Source organism: Arvicola amphibius, chromosome 6 (genome assembly GCF_903992535.2).
Source record: "Arvicola amphibius chromosome 6, mArvAmp1.2, whole genome shotgun sequence".
In the NCBI taxonomy this organism is placed as follows: Eukaryota; Metazoa; Chordata; class Mammalia; order Rodentia; family Cricetidae; genus Arvicola; species Arvicola amphibius.
Window position 1 is genome coordinate 11779142 of NC_052052.2, and position 19658 is coordinate 11798799.

General features: G+C 49.7%; 1 protein-coding gene across 1 annotated transcript in view; it reads right to left on the bottom strand.

Annotated features, from left to right (window-relative positions):
• Positions 1-10160: 10160 nt before the first annotated feature.
• Positions 10161-19658, bottom strand: part of Padi2 (peptidyl arginine deiminase 2) — a 43302-nt gene continuing 33804 nt past the window's right edge. The window contains exons 12-16 of the mRNA XM_038333793.1: positions 18958-19102; positions 18098-18191; positions 15757-15842; positions 12995-13123; positions 10161-12616 (exon numbers count right to left, since the gene is read on the bottom strand). Coding sequence (XP_038189721.1) covers positions 12383-12616; positions 12995-13123; positions 15757-15842; positions 18098-18191; positions 18958-19102 — 688 coding nt within the window. The 3' untranslated portion in view covers positions 10161-12382. The remainder of the gene's footprint in view (positions 12617-12994; positions 13124-15756; positions 15843-18097; positions 18192-18957; positions 19103-19658) is intronic.

Consider the following 19658-nt stretch of genomic DNA (forward strand, 5'->3'; position numbering starts at 1 on the left):
TGCAAGTCCTCCAGAGAGTCAAAGGTGGTGTTTCTAGAGAACTGCCCCCCCTTAGCCATTTTCAGCCATCATGTCAAAGACAGACACCACCCATACATGAGTGGCTATCCTTTAACTTTGCCCAGGTCACCTTGGAAAAAGCAGTCTGGGGCCAACAAATGTGAGACCTTGATTTATGGAGGGGCTCTTGGTGCCAGTGTGCCCACACACTCTGCAGGCACATCATTCCTGGGCTTCACGGGGATTTGGGAAGCTCAGTGTTATGGAGGGATAATAAATTCCTGGGCGGCTCTGCCTCCGCCCCGAGCTTTGGGCTTCCGGAAAGGCACATGTGCCATAGGACTTAAAGGTCTTTGTGGTCCACTTCTGATTTATGTTCCCAAGTTGTCCTTGCCACAAGAGCATAGGGTTTGGGGGCTGGTTGGTTGCCATCCATTTGGAGGGTGATCTATTGCTTTTCATCAGTCAATCCGATGGGCGCCCTGTGCTTACACAGAACCTCACCTCATCGCTTACAAATGTGTTTACATCAACAGTCTCCTCTGGTTCTCCTGACAACCCAGTGGGGTGAGAATAACTGCCCCCATTTCAGACAGAGGAAATGGGGGCAGCCTAGGGAGAAACTTCTGTTTGAGGAACTCTTTCCTCCTCCAGGTCTAGAAATTGAGTCCAGAAGCAAACATGAATGCCAAGCTGGGTTTTGATAGCTCAAGATTGCATTCTAAGTACTCAAGAGGCAGAGGCAGGAGGATTGCTAGTTCTAGATCAGCCTGGGCTACATGGTGAGAACCTGTTCCCCAACCCTCCAAAAAAAAAAAAAAAAAAAAAAAAAAAAAAAAAAAAAAAAAAAAAAGGCGGCCAGGTGGTAGTGGTGCATGTCTTTAATCCCAGCAGTTGTGCGGGAAAGGCAGGTGGATCTCTGTGTTTGAGGCCAGCCTGGTTTACAGAGCGAGTTCTGGGACAGCCAGGGCTACACAGAGAAACTGTCTTGAAAAAACAAAACAAACAAAGAAAAGAAGAAGAAGGGGGTCCCATTCCCTTTAAGCTCAGCATCAAATGATTCGTCCCCCTGTTGCCCGAGATGCCCACAATCCCACTCTTAGCAGTACCATCATCTGTCAACATCTGTGGTGGAAAAGCTGGCATCGTCCTCGGTCCCACTTTTCCTTCACATCCCAGTAGTCACCCATTGCCACCACAGCCTCCCGGCCCCTGTGACCCCTTTAGTCACATCTGTCCATCCCTCCTCACTAGTCACCTCTGTTTCTCTGTGAAGTTCCTTAGCTTGGTGCCCCTGGAGATCAGAAGGCATCAGATCTCCTGGACCTGGAATTATAGATGATTGTGAGCCACCAAGTAGGTGCTGAGAGCTAAACCCAGGTCCTCTGAAAAGACAGCAAGTGTTCCTAACTGCTGAGCTCTCACTCCAGCCCCTTCATAATGAACTTGTTTTGTTTTGTTTGAGACCGAGTTTCTCTGTGTAGCCCTGATTGTCCTGGAACTCACTCTATAGCGCAGGCTGGCCTCCAACTCACAGAGATCCGCCTGCCTCTGCCTCCCGAGCTCTGGGATTAAAGGTGTGCACCACCACCACCTGGTTATAATGAACTTTGGAACCATCATTTACCCTGGTCCCCACCCTAGTCATGGCACTGCAAACTCTGGTGCCCAAGTCTCCATATGGCTTCCTGCTTCTCCTGAACACCCAACCTGCCCCTCAGTCTTTCTGCTCACTGCTACAAGGAAGCAGCTCATCTCCCTTATTTCTCATCCCTTCGTTCAGCCAACCCACTTGGCTGCACACTTACTGTGTTCCGCATCCCCAGCCAGGCACTTTGGAAATGAAGATGAATTTGTTCATTCGTTGTTTGTTAGCCAACTGCTGCCGTGCAGGCCACCGAGCCAGGCTCTAGACGTGACCGTGAACAAGAGACACCTTGTTCACCTGGCCTGAAAGCTTCTTGCAGTCAGCATAGTCATAAAGAATTCAAAAGCCAAAGAGAATCTAAAACAGATACTATGATCCTTTGCTAACAAAGTAGGGGATCCTAAGTTTGACGCCAGCTTATACCTGACCCCAGACAAAACCAAGAACAAACTCAAAACAGACTTGGAGACAGCAACAAATTTGGTGAAGAAAATAAAATAAAATGAAGTGGCCAGGCCTTTACAATGTCCCCAGTTGGGCATACAGATACAGAAGTAGGACATTATCAAAGCAGGTACAAGCTGGACTGGTGGTCTGTTGAGAGGATATTTTGTTGGGAATGGTCAAGGAGTTATCTAAGGAAGGAGCAAGTTGGTTCTGAATTTTTCCCGTGTCTGTGAAGGAGGAAGGAACAGGCAGGTGGCCCACACCTGTAACCCCAGTACTTGGGAGGCATGAGAATTCTGGGCCAGCCTGAGCTAATAAAGAGACTTTGTCAATAAATAAATATGTCAAGGAAATAGGCATGCATGTGATGTAGATACATATATGCAGGCACAACATTCACACACATAAAAATAAAGTAAATAAATCTAAACAGTTTTCTTTAAAAGTTCATGATAAGTAAAACAGGAATGTTTTAAGCAGAGATGCCATTCTCTAGGACTGCTGGAAGCTGAACACAGGGACCTGTGGCAGGCCAGGTTCTATAGTGAGCGACAACCCAAGCCTCTCCCTGACTCCTTTGCATCTTAGCTGCTTAGCTCTTGTTGGCTTTCTAAGAGTCAACATGAAGAGTCAACATGAGGAATTTCATGATACATCAGGGCATCAGGAGCTTCTTTGGGAAACAGAATAGAAGGAAGGAGAGCCTGGATGGGTCAGGGATGGAGAAAAAGGAAGTCTGTGTGATCAGCCAGCCAACACGCAGCTCTCCATCTGATTCAGTCCATGCCCTGCTCCCACACCCCATTAAGCAGGGTACCTCTTGTGGAGAGGCTGAGTCCCCTCAGCTCTGAGCCTCCCTCTGGCTACAGCAGGAGGAGCTCTTTCTCTGGCTCAATTATCCAAGCAGGCCTGTGGCTTCTGAGCTTGGCAAGAGGCTGACTCTTTCAGGAACATGTCTGCTCTCTGTCTGGGCTATTTTACTTCTAGGGCGCACTCACACAAGCTGAGACAATAGTTGGCAATTCCAGAACCAGAGTTGACACAGCAGAGCAAATGTCAACTCCCCCACCTCCTGTCCTGATCCTTTCCCTCCTTTGCCAGGTTCTCAGAGAAGCCCTTTCCCTTCTCCTAGCCACTGGATGGCGTCGCTGCCAGGCTCACGATGCTGGTGTGGGAGGCTGCATCTACTGACAGCATCCACACTTGCAGGATTTCCTGGGTGCTGATCTCTAAACAAACGCTTCGTCTCTGTTTGCTTCATAAACATATGACAAACCCGCAATGTGAGAGTGACGGGTCTTCATTTGTTTCTGAGGCTACTGAGCCTCAAAAAAGGTCAATTACTCACCCAGGTCACACAGCTTGGATGGGCAGCATCATCTGTGTCTCTATAGCTGGACTGTGGGCTCAGGGTTCATGGAGGCAGAGATGGCTGCAGTCACTGTGATCCACCTCCAGGGGGCACCCTTGGCCCACGGCACTCCCAGCACTCTAACAGCTGTTGCCAACTTGCCCTTAGAAAAGGCTTTATCTAAACCCCGTTCTTTTATCCTGTACAAACCCCACCGTATAATTAGACTTCTCAAAATATGCTCTTCGAGTGGGAGTGAGGCAATAGGGCTACAAGCGTCTCCCATTTCACGAGCTGTCTCTATGGAATTAATTTCCCGGAGCAAAGTGTCACGAGCCACCCCTGCTCCAGCTGGACCTGCAATTCACACAGCTTAGGTCAGCTCAGCTTAGCAAGTGGCCCAGGGCCTTCTGGGGGGACTGCCCCCCCCCCCCCCGCCAAGCACCAAGTATACACATACATTTAGAACCCATCCACCCCGTGTCTTCCCGCCCCTCCCACTTGCCTGCCGCCTCTCCAGCCCCTCCCACTTGCCTGCCGCCCTTGCAGCCCCTCTCACCTGCCTGCCGCCCCTGCAGCCCCTCCCACCTGCCTGCCGCCCCTGCAGGCCCTCCCACCTGCCTGCCGCCCATGCAGCAGACTCTCCTTTCAGCAGTTTATTTGATCTTCCAGATAAACGCAAACTTTCGCACTGTGGACACCGCACGCTGCGTTGCATCCACCTTCAGTTTGAGCCTGAAGTTTCAAATGGTCTTAAAAAATCAGAGACGGAGCCCTGCAAATGAAATGTAAACATGAACGATGGTGAGTATTCCCACGGTGGCTGGATGTCAGAAGCAGAACAAGCCTCTGAGAGTGTCAAGGACAAATCTGCCTTTTAGGGAGACTAGGAGTGTAGGTCTGGGAGCGCAAGCTGTTCCACCCACCACCAACTCTGTGCCCTCGAGTAAGCCACTGACTCTCTCTGAGCGTGCGTGAAATGAGTGGTGATCGTCAGTCCCCGGCCAAGGAGGAGGGTTAGACTCCTAAAGGAATTCTCCATTTGCAGTGGTGGTTGGGAAAGCCGGCTGAGCAGAGGGGGAAAAAAAGAGACGTACGTATCATTAGGAGAAGTGGGATGAGCTAATGAGGGAGATTTGAATGGAAATAATACGCCATGGAATTCAGGCCAGTTGTAGCAATCAGCAGTACATATAGCAGCGGGGGGCGGTTGATCAGTGGGCAACGTATGTAAACATAAGGACTTGAGTTCGGATCCCCAGTACTCATTTAGAAGCAAGGACTGGTTGTGCTCGCTCACCTGTAATCCTAGCACTGGGGAGGACTGAGGCAGGCAGACCTTGGGGTGCTGGGCAGACAGTCCAGCAGAAGCAGCCCCTCCCGGGTCAGTGAGAGACCCTCAAAAGTAAATTGGAAGATCAGCAAGATGGTTCAGAGTATAAAGGTGCTTGGTGCCAAGTCTGAAGGCCTGAGTTCAGCAGAGATTGTCCTCTGACCCTCACAACCACCACACCCTACAACACATGAAATCAATAAATAATGCAATTAAAGAAGGTCAAGAACTGATTGAGGAAGACCTGACCATCAACCTCTGACCTGCAACGCACCATCTATGATGGGTAAGGACACCGGCACAAAAATGCATACAAACCCGAAAACACCACGTCATTCAGTTCCTGATGTGTAAGGAAATTCACGCAATATAGACATTCCCCTTGGTCACATTTCTTTTTTCCAGAGGTAGCTGCTGTCACCAGTGTGCAATGCATATGTATGTTTCTACAGAAGCCATGGCAGTTTGCACACTGGGCAGCCTGTCACCTTTCTGTTCCTTGCTGGGCCTTGGGGCTTTGTGATGTCATCATACATAGATTGACCTCATTGTATGTACTTCAAAATAACTAAGCAGTACATACCATGGTTTGATCATTCCACAGATGGTTTCCTAAAAATGGGTTTCTTATCAATGCCCACAATGACCCAGTCAAAAATGTACGTGCCGTGTAAGCATGAGGACCCGAGTTGGACCCCCAGCACGTGGTGGCACATGCTTAGAATCCTAGCACTCAGCGGAGGCAGAAACGGGCAGATATCTGGGGCTCATTGGCCAGCCAGCCTAGCCTACTTGATCCCAGGGCCTGGTGAGAGACCCTGCTTCATTCAAAACGTTGGTGGGCACTTGCTAGGAAGCAACACTGAGGTTGACTTCTCACCTTTATGTGCACACGTGCACAGGCACCTGCACATACAGGAGCACATACATACATATAAACATATGTAATCCCACCCCCAAATGGGTTCTCTATAAACACTGGCAACAGTGAAGTTGGTATCACTGTGGCCTCTTCCACACTGACTGTGTTGAACTACAGTCGCCTCAGGTTTTAGGGGGATTCCCTGTGCTTGGATCCTGGGATGGCACGCATGGCTGCAGTGTATATTGTAGGAGCAAAGGATGGCTTCCTGCTGATAAACAGACAAAGACAGGGGGTCTGGAGAAAAGGCTGATAAGTTGATTAATTGCACAGAGGCAATCACACAGTGATTACCAACTAGCTAGTCTAACTTGTGTGTGTGTGTGTGTGTGTGTGTGTGTGTGTGTGTGTGCATGTGAACTTATGTACAGGTGTGTGTAGTGTGTGCAATCCCACAGCCCTCCCTGCCCCATTCATTCTTGTTTTGGTCAAACTTGCCAAGCACCTTCACCACCAGTCTGCCTTGCTGCTCCTGTCTATTGGGATCCTTTAAGAACGAGTTCAAGTCTCATGCACTGGAGAACAGACATCTTGGTTCCTGTGGGAAGTGAACTCTGATCCAGGTCTTGCTTTGGAAGAAAAATTCTATCAGTGTTCTGGTTGCATACACAAACGATGTGTAGCAAGTGCAGAAGAAGAAAGAATGATGGAATAGGAACGTCTCTCATAGCCAAGAGATGCCATCTTCCTCTGGGAACATGCTGAGCTATGTGGAGCTGCCTTGCATCTGGCTCCACTGCCTTCCAAGATCTCAAAGGCATCTTGTTTGCAAGCAACATTCTAATAGGGCACTTGCCACGCTAAAACAGGGTAGTGCAAGCCTATAATTTCAGTGGGAGGATTTATAGGAGACACTCTGTTTATCAACAGGAAGCCATCCTTTGCTCCTACAATATAAACTGCAGCCATGCGGTTCATCCCAGGATCCAAGCACAGGGAATCCCCTAAAACTTGAGACAGATGTAGACACATAGTCAGTGTGGAAGCCCCCAGTAATACTAATACCAATTTCACTGTTGTCAGTGTTTATTGGGAACCCATTTTGGGGTGGAGTTACATATGTTTATATGTATATATGTATATATGTATGTATGTATGTATGTATGTATGTAGTGGGAGGCTGAGAGAAGAGAACTGAAAGTTTGAGGCCAGCCTGGGTTACATAGTGAGACCCTGACTCAAGAAGAAAACATGTCTAAGAAGTGTTTGGGGTTGGGGATGTGACTCGCATGCATAAAATCTGGGGTTCAGGTCTCAGCATTGCATAAGCTGGGCATGGTGGTACATGTCTGTAATTTCAGTTTCTGAGAGCTGGAGGCAGGAGGATCAGAAGTTCAAGATCATTCTTGGCTGCATAGGGAGCTTAAGCCTAGTCTGGGTCAGAGATCCTATCTTAGAAGCAAAAGATAAGAAAAGAAAAAGAAGAAAAAAGGGGAAGTTAGTTGGAGGGGGTGTCATTTAGTGGTAGAGTAGAGCCCTTGCCTAGAATGTTGAAACCTAAGTTTCGATCTCCAGTACCAAAAAGGAAAGGAAGACAATAAAGCATATTTCTCACTTAGAACTCCTCCCACTTTGGGGAGGTTCTTTTTCACTTTCTCTGATAAATCCGTGCTTGGCCTGTAAAAATAAATAATATATATAGCTAAAAAAAAGCAGAAAATAAGTGATGAAAACCATCCTGCCTACATATTAGGGTTAAAAATCATCCTATGGTAAAGACAAACTAGGTTCATTCCTGTTTGTGATTAAACCCCTGTTTCTCAAGGACTGGGCTGTGCCTCACCTGTAACCTTAACTACGAAAGGTACTGGGCTGCCTGTTCCAGGGAGCGGCTCTGCCTATGTTTCAAAAAGCTGTAATGACCATCTTGCAAAACTATGTGTGTTCAAAAAGTTATTATGACTACTTTCTGTCATGACTACCTTTTTAGGATCACCTTGTTACGACCTCCTTGTGGTCATGTCTTTGTTTCAGAGGTTGTTGTGATCAACAACTTATTATGCTATGTCCTGCTCCTGTAACCCAGCCTATTTCTCCCATTTGGAAACCCTTACTCCTGAGCTATAAAAACTCTGTCTTCCTCATGTCCAGTGACTACCTCTTGAACCCCACCTTAGGGGGAAACAGCCCATGTATACACATTTTTAAAAAAAAAAAAAAAAAAAAAAAGCTTGCTTCAATTAATTGCTTGCTTCAGCTAATTTGGCCATGATTAGTTGGGTCGGTGGTCTTTCTCCTTGCATCTTTGAGATAAACACTAGAAAGGGAAGAAACTGACTGATCTTCCCTCTCCCCTGGGCATCTGAACAGATGCTTCAGTTTCGTTCAGATGTATTTTGTGAGCACAGACCAAATGCCTGGAATAGCCACCCATAGGAAACAGAAAGGCAGAGGCATCCAATCCTCCTTTCCTGAGCAGTAGCCTGTGGGAGGGGTGGGTCTTGACGTGTGGACTGAGACTGTTGAGGATCTTGGGTCATGACCAGGGTTGTAATAAAATAAAGATGGCCTTGGGGCCGGAGAGATGGCTGCTCTTCCAGAGGACCTGGGTTAGATTCCCAGCACGCACATGGCAGCTCATCACTGTAACTCAGTTCCAGGGGACCAGCTCCCTCTTCTTGCCTCTGCAGGCACCGCGCATGCATGTGGTGCACAGACATACATGCAGACAAAACACCCATGCCAACGATGATGAGAAAGAAGACTGAGAACAAGTATCTCCTCTTCCCTGCAAGACAACCTTTGATGTTAAAACACAGAATCAAGTTATATTCTGGGCATACGAGGAGAAAGAGGGCAGAGGTGAGGGTCATGATTGTCTTTCCACAAGATGGTGGGGGTTCCATCCTGACAGAGGGCAACAGTGACGTAACCGAAGGCACACATCCCTCCCCCAGCCTTTCTGAGAGCGAAGCTGGCCCTGCTGGCACGGTGATGGCCAGGGTTTAGGGCAAGAGGACTTTTTAAAGGAAAGGGGCTGATGTTCATTCTGTGCTTCTCTTTTCTGTGCTATAGCCATGGACTCTAGGGATTCGATTAAAAGTATGTTTTTCCATAATTGGAGCTAAACCTGGCAGAGAAGATTCTAGAACGATGCCTTCCAATATAGACACTTATAGCCAATGAGCCCTTAAGTGTGGGGACTTTGTTCATTGATGCATTATTTATTTATTTATTTTTATTCAAGATAGAGGCTCGCTGTTTAGCCCTGGTTGGTTTGGAACTAATTTGTGACACAGACTAGGCTGGCCTTGAACTCACAAGATCTGCCTGTCTCTGCTTCCCAAGTGCTGGGATTAATGGCATGTACCACCACTACCCAGCCAAGTCTTTATTATTATTATTATTATTTATTATTATTATTATTATTATTATTATTATTATTATTATTATTACTGTGCATGTAGACTCAGGTGCCACAGCATGCATGTGGAGGTCAGAGGACAACTTTGTATACTAAGTTCCTTCCTTCCATCTTTACGGTAGTTTCAGAGACAAAATTCAGGTTGCCAGGCTTGCAATAAGCACCTTTACCTGGTGAGCTATCTCACTGGTCTCACTTTGCTCTTTTTAAACGCGAATATATTATATTATATTATATTATATTATATTATATTATATTATATTATATGTTATATTATATTTGCACGTACATGTGTGCACATAGGTGCCTACAGAGGTTAAAAGTGGTAGTGAGCCACCTTATGTGGGTGCTAAGAACCGAACCCGGGTCTTCTGGAAGAATAGCAAGTACTTTAACTACTGAGCCATCTTTCCAGCCATCTCCTCCCCCACTGTTCTTAATGCCGCAGATACAACCTTCTTCAGATATTTCTGTGGGCTGCTGGTGGCTTTGCTCATCAGGTACCAAAGGTATCAGAGTTAGTGCCCTGTGTGTCAGATGCAGAGGGACTTGGGCTCCATGGGGATCAGCTTCTAGGGGCTAGAGCTCACAGCTGGGGGGGGTACTGGGGTGAACTAGCCCCTGAAATTACATCCTTGCTGGCTTCTTCCCTTCCAATGCTCTGTTCCCCCAGTTCCTGGACCCGTTTCTCCTGGAGGCATCTTCCTATCAAATTGTTGGCTCCCAAATGCTCATCTTACATCTGCATCTTTAAACTCACCTTTAAAACATGGTTATATCACTGTGGATATTGGTCATGACCTTGGGTAGTAGCTCTGTGACTCACAGACCTGTACAGTAGGAGTTTCATGACCGTGAGGGGAGGCCTGCGATCCGGCTCATTTGTGACCATGCCTAGGAAGTCGAAAAGTGCACCACACCCAGAGTCATGGATGGATCATTTTATTGCTCTTTATTTTGGCTCCTTCCCAAACACTTTGCAGCTTCCATCTTTGCTTCTTTTCCAGGAAGTTGAAACTGCCTGGTTCTTGCCACCTTCATGCCATCCCTCTGCCCCCCACAGAATATTTCAAAATCAACCCTGAAACAGGAACTGGTACAGCCCAGAGGCATCTAGGCCTGTGTTAAAGTGGGGGTGGGGAAGAGCAAGGGGTCCACAAGGGAGCATCACACTGGGGGAGTCACACTGGGGGGAGTCACACCAGGGGAGTCACACCGGGTGGGTAAGTGTCTCAGTCCAGGAGTTCCAGAAAGTTCTGAAACAGCCATGGCTGCCAGGGAAAATCATAGCACAATCTACAAAGAGAAGTGGCCTCCATGAGGGAGGCGCTCACTTCCCCTTACCATAGATAAAAATAAAAGCTACAAAGCCTTCTAACCGAACACCACACACAGACAAACTCCACATCACCAGATCAACTCCCTCAGAGGGGCATGTGCTTTCCACTCTGGGGCTGGAGAGATTTGGGGCTTTACCCTCAAGGGCAGGGACCACTGACCCCAGGGGCAGAGGACGACAGCTTTGGCGGCTCTGGGGCCTGACCTGACATGGTGCTGTAGGCCCAGCTGGACGGAAAAGGGGCTCTGTTTACAGAAGACACCCTTATTTCTTCAAGGCAGTGACTGGTGTCCTGGGTGCTTCTTCAATACACGGGGAACCGTTTCTAAAGAGCACACCACAGCAAGGGCAAAGGGTTTAAATGTGGGTTTTGCCTGAAGGGGACACGCCTGCTGTTGGAGCCCAAGTCTGTGCCCGATGGTCAGTAGCATGCAACTCATGTTGATTGCATAGCTGAGGAATAATCCAAGGTAAAAATCCTGTTCTCCTAAAAACGCAAGACGGTACCCTTTCTTCGGTTATAAAATGGGGCTGTTTAACCCTTCAAACTAGAATTGATATTTCTTATATTCCTGGCCCTAAAGGACCTTCTTTATTTAAATAATTTATTTTTCATTTTTTAAATATTATTTATTTTACTCGTATAAGTGTGCGCCTGAGTGTGCAGAAGCACGTGGAGGTCAGAAGAGACCATTAGATCCCCTGGAAACACAGAGTTAAGAGGTGGTTGAGAGGCACCATTGTGGGTGCTGGGAACTGAACCCAGGTCCTCTGCAAGAGCACCAAGTGCTCTTAACCAGTGGGCCATCTCTCCAGACCCTACAAATCTTATTTTTATTATGTATATGAGTATGTGCACAGGTGTGCGGTGCCCCTCAGGGGCCAGAAAGGCTGCTGTGTCCATTGGATCTGGAGTCACAGACAGTTATGGGTGCTGGGAACCGAACTTGGGTTCTTTTCAAGAGCAGCAAGCACTCTTAATTTCGGACCTCTCCAGCTCCCCGGGGCTTTTCTAATTGAAGCAGAGGGGATACATTTGCCTGTGTCTGGATGGGAGGACTTTGGAAAGTGTGCTGGGGAATTCTACCTCCAGAGCAGTAGCTGGCTGAGAACCCATGGCTGAGGCTGGAGCCTGACCAGCATCCTTGGACATTGAGGCCAACCTTTGAGAGGAGGGATAGGTTATTTCTTAGGCTTTTGGGAGGCCCACATCTGGCTGGTGGCGAAGAAACTATGTAGCTGTTGGGAGGGGACAGGGTCCAGAATAGGCAGAAAGGTGGGAAGAGGGGCCCATGGACTGGTCAGAAAATTGAGGACCAGGGGAGGGCATCTTTACATACTGAACTTTGGACCACGGATGCTAGTCTGGGGAGAGAGCCCCCCAAATTTGGGCAGCCTGCATCCACAGTGAGTGAAGAACTCTCTTCAGCTAAGACTTATTTCCAGAATCTAAGCAGAACGATTGGACCCTCAGGCAGCGGGGACTCTGCGTGTGCAGGAAGATGGGAGACGTAAGGAATGAGTGGTTGGAGAGAACCACCACGAGGCCCCGAGGGAGGCGAATGTGAAGTGATGGTGTCATTCAAAGTATACCAGGACCCTGGTCCCGTCCTTGGGGTCTGCCTTGGACATAAGAGCAGGTGCTGGGAGAGCCAATCACCCCAGAGCTTCCTTTCTCTCTCCCTTCATTCTGATCTAGAATAGAGGCTGAGGATTCTTGAGGAACGGTCTGCCTACACGATTTGCTGAAATCTGGTTTTCCCTGCCAGAGCTCTGCACACCAGCCATGTATCCAGCAATTTTCAGGGGGGATGGTTGGACTTACTGGGGTTAACTCCAGTGGACACGGAGGCCCTTTCCAGGGACAGCAAGGCACAAATACCCCCAATCCCACCCACTTCTTGAAAGGGAAGGACTTGGGGGCATAGGAAGGACCTGGAGATTACAGGGGAGGAGGATAGGCCAGGGCCCCTGCCAGTCAAGGCACCATGTGCCACCACTTAAAGGTGAAGGGCTTCCTGCGGACGTTAGTGCCACAGTGCACCTCCCCCAGGAACTTGTGGTAGGCAGAGATGTCGTCAATGAAAGTGCAGGCAAGGCCCAGGGGCTCCAGCAAGCTTCGAACATGTGTCTCCAAGCAGCACTCCTCCTCCACCTGGGGCCCGAAAGGTTTGGGGATGCCCAGGTCCTTGTCCAGCACGATCATGTTCACCTGGGAGGGAGGGAGTGTTTAGGGGGCAACCACTGTTTGCCTGCAGGGGTCAAGATCCCAGATCCCTGTTAGTGTCGTATGTAGGAAGTGTTATCAGGATCCTCCTTTAGAAGTGGGAAACTGAGGCTCAGATTGAGCTAAGCCTCATTTGTGCTGTGACCTTTCGCAGAGAACTTGCCTATCTGCTAAAGTAAAGGGGTCTGGGGAGACTAGCGAGAAAGCAAGGTTAAGCCTACCACCCCTAGCAGGGAAGGGAGGGCCTCAGAGAGGACAAGTGGCAGAGGTGGGGTCACACAGCAACTCAACTGGGCCTTTCTGGACTGGATGTGTCCGGCTGGGCTGGGTGTAGCATGAGGGGCTGGGGCTGGAGGGTCTCACCATGTTAGGGAAGAAAGCCCTGGCCTGGCGGTCTTCATCCATCTTGAACAGAGCCGGCAGGTCAATGATGTCCCTCTCAGTCAGTGCCAGCTCCTTCTTGAGGATGTCACGGTTCCAATCCAGGCAGCGCTGGGGGAGAGGGAAGGAGGGAGCACACACCTGTCACTCTGCCTGCATTCCAGAGAGACTCCCACTTAGTTGGTGTCCCTGTTACCTCTCCAGAGTCTCTGGGAGACTCTGGGACAGAGCTAAGGGACAGTAGTTTTTAGTTATTTTTTTTTTGTCTGTTGTTGTTGTTGGTGGTGGTGGTGGTGTGTGTGTGCATGCACACACACATGTATGTGAATGATGTGTTCTCTCTATGTAGCCTGGCTGGGCTCTCCTGAAACTCTCTTTGTAGATCAGGCTGCCCTTGAACTTACAGATACTGCCTCTTCTGGCACATGGATTAAAGGCATGCACCATTATGCTGGCCCCAATGGTTCCTTTTCAAAAATGACTTTTGAGGCCCAGCTACCAATGAACAGAAAATGCTAGAGACTCTTGCTAATGCCTGCTAACCTAGCTACCCCCCAAAGGCTCTATTAGCCTAGACCCCCCCACACAACTTAAACTTTACAGTAGAAAATTGCTAGCACCCGAGCTTGCCTAACAACCAGCAGGCATGACAGTCATGCACCTGACAAACCATAAAATAAACAGAGACTGAAGTCAGCCCAGTCCTTGCTGAAAACACAAACATAAGTGGCAAAGACTCAGGTGGCCTCATAAGGTTGTCCCCCTTGATTACCCAGCTAATGAGGAAAGGGTGTGTTGTGGGGTGGTGCTGGCCTCAGGACTTAAACACTTTCTCTGCTGTCAATCACTGCACCTGCTGCCTGGGCTTCTGGCCTTGGCAAAGCTGTGAGATAAACTGCCTGGCTTCCGCTAGCCTGTGGCTCCAGAGCTCTTGTTACAGAGTATGAGGTGTGTGTGTGTCTCTGTTTCTCACAGGGGTCACTGTGGTGGGGGGGCGTCTCTGTTTCTCACAGGGGTCATGGAGGGATAATCAGAGGTCGGGACCCAAGTAGCCAGGGAGGCGTTGGCTCCTGCTGGTCCTGTGTAGCTCCCCTGGGACTCCATTGCCCTGCCATGCGTCCTGCAGAGCATGGCTGGGTTGCACCAGATTCTCTGACCTTCAGGGCCCTTGCCACTTCCTCTCACCCCAGCAATAAGGCCAGGGGTGAACAGTGACTCAGGACTAATCAAACGGGTGCTCAGAAACTCCCCGTCCACAGTGGTCAGTTCAGGTTGACCCACGTCAGACTGAGATTAAGCTCTTGTTCAAATGCCGTGGGGCAGCTAAGTCTTCGTGGATGGCGTGCAGTATTTACACAAAGCTTTGAACTTCTACAGCCATGAGGGCACCTGCACATACCAACGAACACTGAGCTAGAACAGGGAGCCCTGAGCAGCCTGTGCCTGAGATCCACACAACAGCAGGATTTTGTGCTGGAATAAACCTTAAACAAACCCTGCCCGACCCTGACAAAGGCCCTGTGTTGAACTCCAGCCCCTTCTCCTCACTGCCATTGCCCAACTCAGTTGCCCACTGTGACCTAAATCCTGATAGCAAGGGCGAGATAGAGTCTAAATAAAAAACCGCCTTGTCTGGGTTTGCATGTGACCTCAGAAGTTGCACTAACTCCCCACTCCCCGAACTTCCTGTATAAACTCCAAGCATCCCCTTCACAGACACCCCTTTCCCTGTTGTGTCTGTCCCCCACCATTTGAACAAACAGTCCAGGCTGTGGAGGCCAGTTTCAGTCTCTCTTCTGTCTCTTTAACTGCCTCAGAAATCTAGCGCCTTGTGCTCTTCTTTTGTTTGTTTTTTCAAGGCAGGGCTACTCTGTCGTTGGCTCTGTAGACCAGCCTGGCCTTGAACTCACAGAGGTCCACCCACTTCTGGTTTACTCAGTTTAAGCAGTGCTAGGGATTGAATCCAAGGCTTTCTGTGCAAGGCAAGCAAGCGCTCTACCAACAGAGCTATGTCTCAGGCCCTGGGTATTATTTCTGGTACAACTTTAAGACTCAGGCACTCAGAGTGTGGTGCCTGGATCCAACCCTTCAAGGGTGTGAGCTCCTGAAGCTCCAAAGGGAGGGGTGCACTCTGGCCAGCATTGCCCCGGACGGCAAGCGTGGGGGTGGGGAGGTCTCCTGTGAACACTTTTCTAATAGAACATGGGGGCTCTGTACTTGTCCCCTTTATGGTTCATTTTCAAAAGCAACCTGAGGACCAGCTACAAATGAACAGAAAATGCTAGACTCCTGTTAAAGCCTGCTTGTCTAGCTAACCCCCAAAGCTCTATTAGCCCAGTCCCCCAAACTTAAACTTTACAGTTGAAAACTGCTAGCAGGCAAGCTTTCCTGACAACTGGCAGGCATGACAGTCATGTTCCTGACAAACTATAAAAGGAACAGGGCGTAAGACAGAGAATGAAATCAGCATAGCGCATGCTGCTTTTTCAAGTTTCCCAAGTCTCCCGCTGGGCTCTCAGCGCCTTGAGGCTTCTGCCTCTGTCAGCAAGGTGGAGGAAGAGTACAGCAAGCAAATCCGTCAGGTGCATGTGGAGGCCCCTCTGAGCCACGAACCCCAAGCCCCTGACCTTTCTCTATCAAACCAGCACGCCTGCCCCACCGCCACGCACGCGCGCATGCGCACGCGCACACGCACACAGACAGAGGCAGCCTTGTGCCCAGCCCCTCCAGTTCTGTTCTCACACCTGGAAGTACTGGTTTTCCTGCGAGAGGCTCTCGTTGGACAGGATCTTGTTGATGGTGATGCGTTTGCCGCTCATGCCCCCCAGGCCTGTGGGGATCAGAGAACGACAGGAAATCTTAGCTGCCTGGCTACCTGTTGGCAGGGATGGGGTGGACTGGGGTGGGAGTGGTCTCCTACCCAGGGAAGCACTATACAGTCCTCTCTCTACACCCACCATGTCCCTGAGCCAGGAAGCAGGTGTGGGCATCTCGTTCTCTCTGGCAGGAGGAGCAGACACCTAGGTGCCCCATTAGACTGTTAGCTGATCCAATACCCTATCCTAGAGAGAGCCCGCCTTTGACTCGGGCTCCACAGCCCAGAGGCCTCAGTGCTACCCAAGTGCCTGTGATCTGTTCTTTGGTCCCGCTGCTAGGGATGGAACCCAGGTCCTCAGACACACTAGATAAGCATTCTGCCATAGAACCACATCTCCCAGCCAAGAAAGCATTCTTTTGAATGTTTAATGTGGATTAACTTAGCAGCGACCCCACGGTGTCCCTGTGAGGTAGCTGCTACTGTTAAAGGTGAGGAAACTGAGGCATAGAGGTCCATGATTCTTGAAAGTTCTAACCATACTACAAGTGGCCACACAGCAGCCTGGCTGCAGGACTGTGAGCTATGTATATTGGCTTTTCGAGACAGGGTTTCTCTGTGTAGCCCTGGCTGTCCTGGAACTCGCTCTGTGGACCAGGCCTTGAACTCAGAGAGATCCCCCTGCCTCTGCCTCTGGAGTGCTGGGGTTATAAAGCTGTGCACCACCACTGCTTCATATATTTGATTAAAATTTTTCCCTTTTAAGTTTTTATAGGGTCTCTATGTGGTGTGGGTTGGCCTTGAACCCACAATCTTCAGCCTCCCAAGTGCCAAGACCTGGTATATTTGATTTTTGTTTGATCTACGAAGAGCCTGGCAGTTCTTTGCACATCCCAGACTTGTGGCACCACAGCATCAAAGAGATCAGGGCTATGGGACCAAGCCTCATGTCTGGCAACCCAGGAAAAACCCGCCATCAGGTCGCTAGCACAAAAGGATGGCAGTCTCAAGTGGGTCTGTCCTTGACACCGGCAACACTCAGCCGTACTTCTTGGACAAGGAGGACGGTAGCATAAGCATTAACCAGTGGACTTTGAGTGTCAGATACTAGCCCAAGATGTGGCAAAAAGTAATTTAAGAAAAAAAAATGCTGAACGGGCCAGAGACAATAGAGGTTATTGTCCAATGCTGTAATACGTTGGATTCTAAGCGGTGAGAATGACGAATAGGCTGCATCTATTTTACCACAGTAAGAGCGTGCAGAGCTGCTGTGGCTCTCTCAGGTTCTCTCTCACCCTGTTGGCTGGCAGGATCCTCTTTCTCATGATTAATTCAAGGGCAAAGCTCATCTCCAGGTCTGCCCTACTTGAGAGGGAGATGGAGTCTCACTCTAGGCCCTGCAGGCCCTGCCAGCTGAAACCTCCAGCCTCAGCACTGTGTCTCTCCCCCTCTTTATATTTCTGGGAGGTAGAGGTGGAGCAGAAGGGGGTGTGGCTTGGCAGTAGAGTTCATGACAATGAGGGAGGTCTTGGCTTCCATCCCACTGGTTTGAAAACACAAGCTCCTGGATGCAGATCACATGGCAGTCTGGGCTCCTTTAGTCCTTCTCTACGTTTGGTACCCTTTCAAGTACTAGTTCTGAAGACATACTTTACCCTTCTCCCTTTTGGATGTCCTGGAAGTAAGGACCCTCCTGCCCCCACCCCTGGAGTGCTAGGATTACAGGTGAGCACCACCACATTGGGTTATGTAGGTGCTGGGGCTTGAACCCAGGACTTTGTGCACACTAGGCAAGTGCTCTACTACCTCTGCATCCTTAGCCACGTGTGAATTTTGGTTTGGTGGTAGAGCTCGGTGTTCGGAGACAAGGTCCTCTTGAGGGCTTTCTGGGCTTTCACTGTGGCAGTTTGAATGTAACTGGCCCCCATAATCTCAGAGGGAGTGGCACTATTAGGAGATGCGGCTTTGTTGGAGTGGGTATGACCTGTTGGCAGAAGTGTGTCACTGTGGGGTCGCGCTTTGAGGTTTCCTATGCTCAAGATACTGCCCAGTGTATCAGTCAACTTCCTGTTGCATGCAAGATGTAGGACTTTCAGCTGTTCCTCCAGCACCATGTCGGCCTGCATGCACCATACTCCCTGCCATGATGATAATGGACTGAACTTCTGAAACTGTAAGCCAGCCCCCTCAATTAAATGTCTTCATTTATGAGAGTTGTCATGGTCATGGTGTCTCTTCATAGCAACAAAAACCTAAACTAAGACACTCACCCTTGAACATAATGGCCTCCCCGTGGCCTTCCTTCTGCTTCTCTCGGAAGAGCTGGTAGCAGGCTGAGGTGCTGGCCATGAGCAGTCGAAACTCCTGCAAGAGATGACCTGGTGGGTGACACTGTCAGGGAGGGAAGGTGGCCAGGATATGCGGGGGACTAGGGCCCTGGCTGCAAAGCAATGCATGCCTCCCATGCTGGGTGTCACCGGCTTCCTGTCTCTCTTAGGACTGTGTCTCACTTTTCTTCCACCCTGGACAACAACATCAGGTCATAGTACAGATCCCAAAGTGACCTGAGATGGCAGGAAAGGATGTCTCCAGAGGACTAGGCAATTCACAGAGAACCCAGGGACACACAGCAGCAGACAATCCTTTCATTTCAAAAAAGAACAAGCTTGCCCAGAGCCTTTGGCCCAACCCTGTTCCCTAGGGTGTTCTGACCAATGAGCCTTTATCTAGGTGTGACTGCTGAGCACATGAATGGCTAGTCCAAATGGAGATGGGCCTAAGAGTAGACTAGGAAGATCTACTCTTTTGAAAAAAAGATAGAAAATAATAATTTTTGCACGGGGCTGGCATGGTAGGCAAAGTGCTTGCCCCGTGAGTATGAGGACCTGAGTTTGGGTCCCCAGGATTCACTATGGGGGGAAAAGAAAGCCAGGCACCGTAGTACAATCTCAGTGATGGGTTGGGTGTGGGGTGCTGGGAAGTGTGGTGGTTTGAAGAAAAATGAGCCCTCATAGGGGGCACAGGAGCATGACTGTCTCTTTACGGGTGGCTTGGGGTGTATGTGCTTGGAGTGAATCTAAGGGGAAATATCCCCTGCCTCAATGCACCCTAGTCTTGGGGACCGGCTCACCTTCGTGCCTGGGATGGGGACGAAGGTCATAAACTCGTCTACGTGGCCTACAGTCAGCCAATCAGAGTAGAGCTCCACGGGCGCCTGCACCTGCTGGGCCTGCAGAAAGTCACGCACCACCTTGGTCATCCTCCGGCCTCCAGACCTAGGGCAGGGTTGGAGAAGAGGAGTGTTTTCGCAGGTTATCCCTGTGCCCCTGCACCAGAGCACCCCCAGGATGAGACGTTCAGCATCTGGAACCCAGGCGCGATCTGGGTGTGCGCAGGTGGGAGCCTGAGCTGAGACCCTGGTGCGGGCGGCTGAAGGTACTGGAGTCTCAGCCGGGAAGATGGTGCGCTGGCCACAGTCTTAGACGGCTTAGAGCTCAGCCTTTGCCCTGGGGTTTGCCAGTGAGCAGCTGAGGTCGGCTCCCGTTCTCAGCATGGAATTGACAGAGCTCAGCCTTTGCCCTGGGGTTTGCCAGTGAGCAGCTGAGGTCGGCTCCCGTTCTCAGCATGGAATTGACATGTCTATGACTTTCACCATCTCCTCTGAGGCAGGGCAAGGGCTTGGTGCTCCACTAAGGTGCAGGAAGTAGCTGCTGAGCGGATGAATGACCTCTGAGTTAGGGCAGGGTGGGCTAATGGTCACTATCCATGTCCCCGTAGAGAGTAGAACATTCTAGGTGGGTCAAAGGGACTCAGATCCTGGGTGACCTCAGG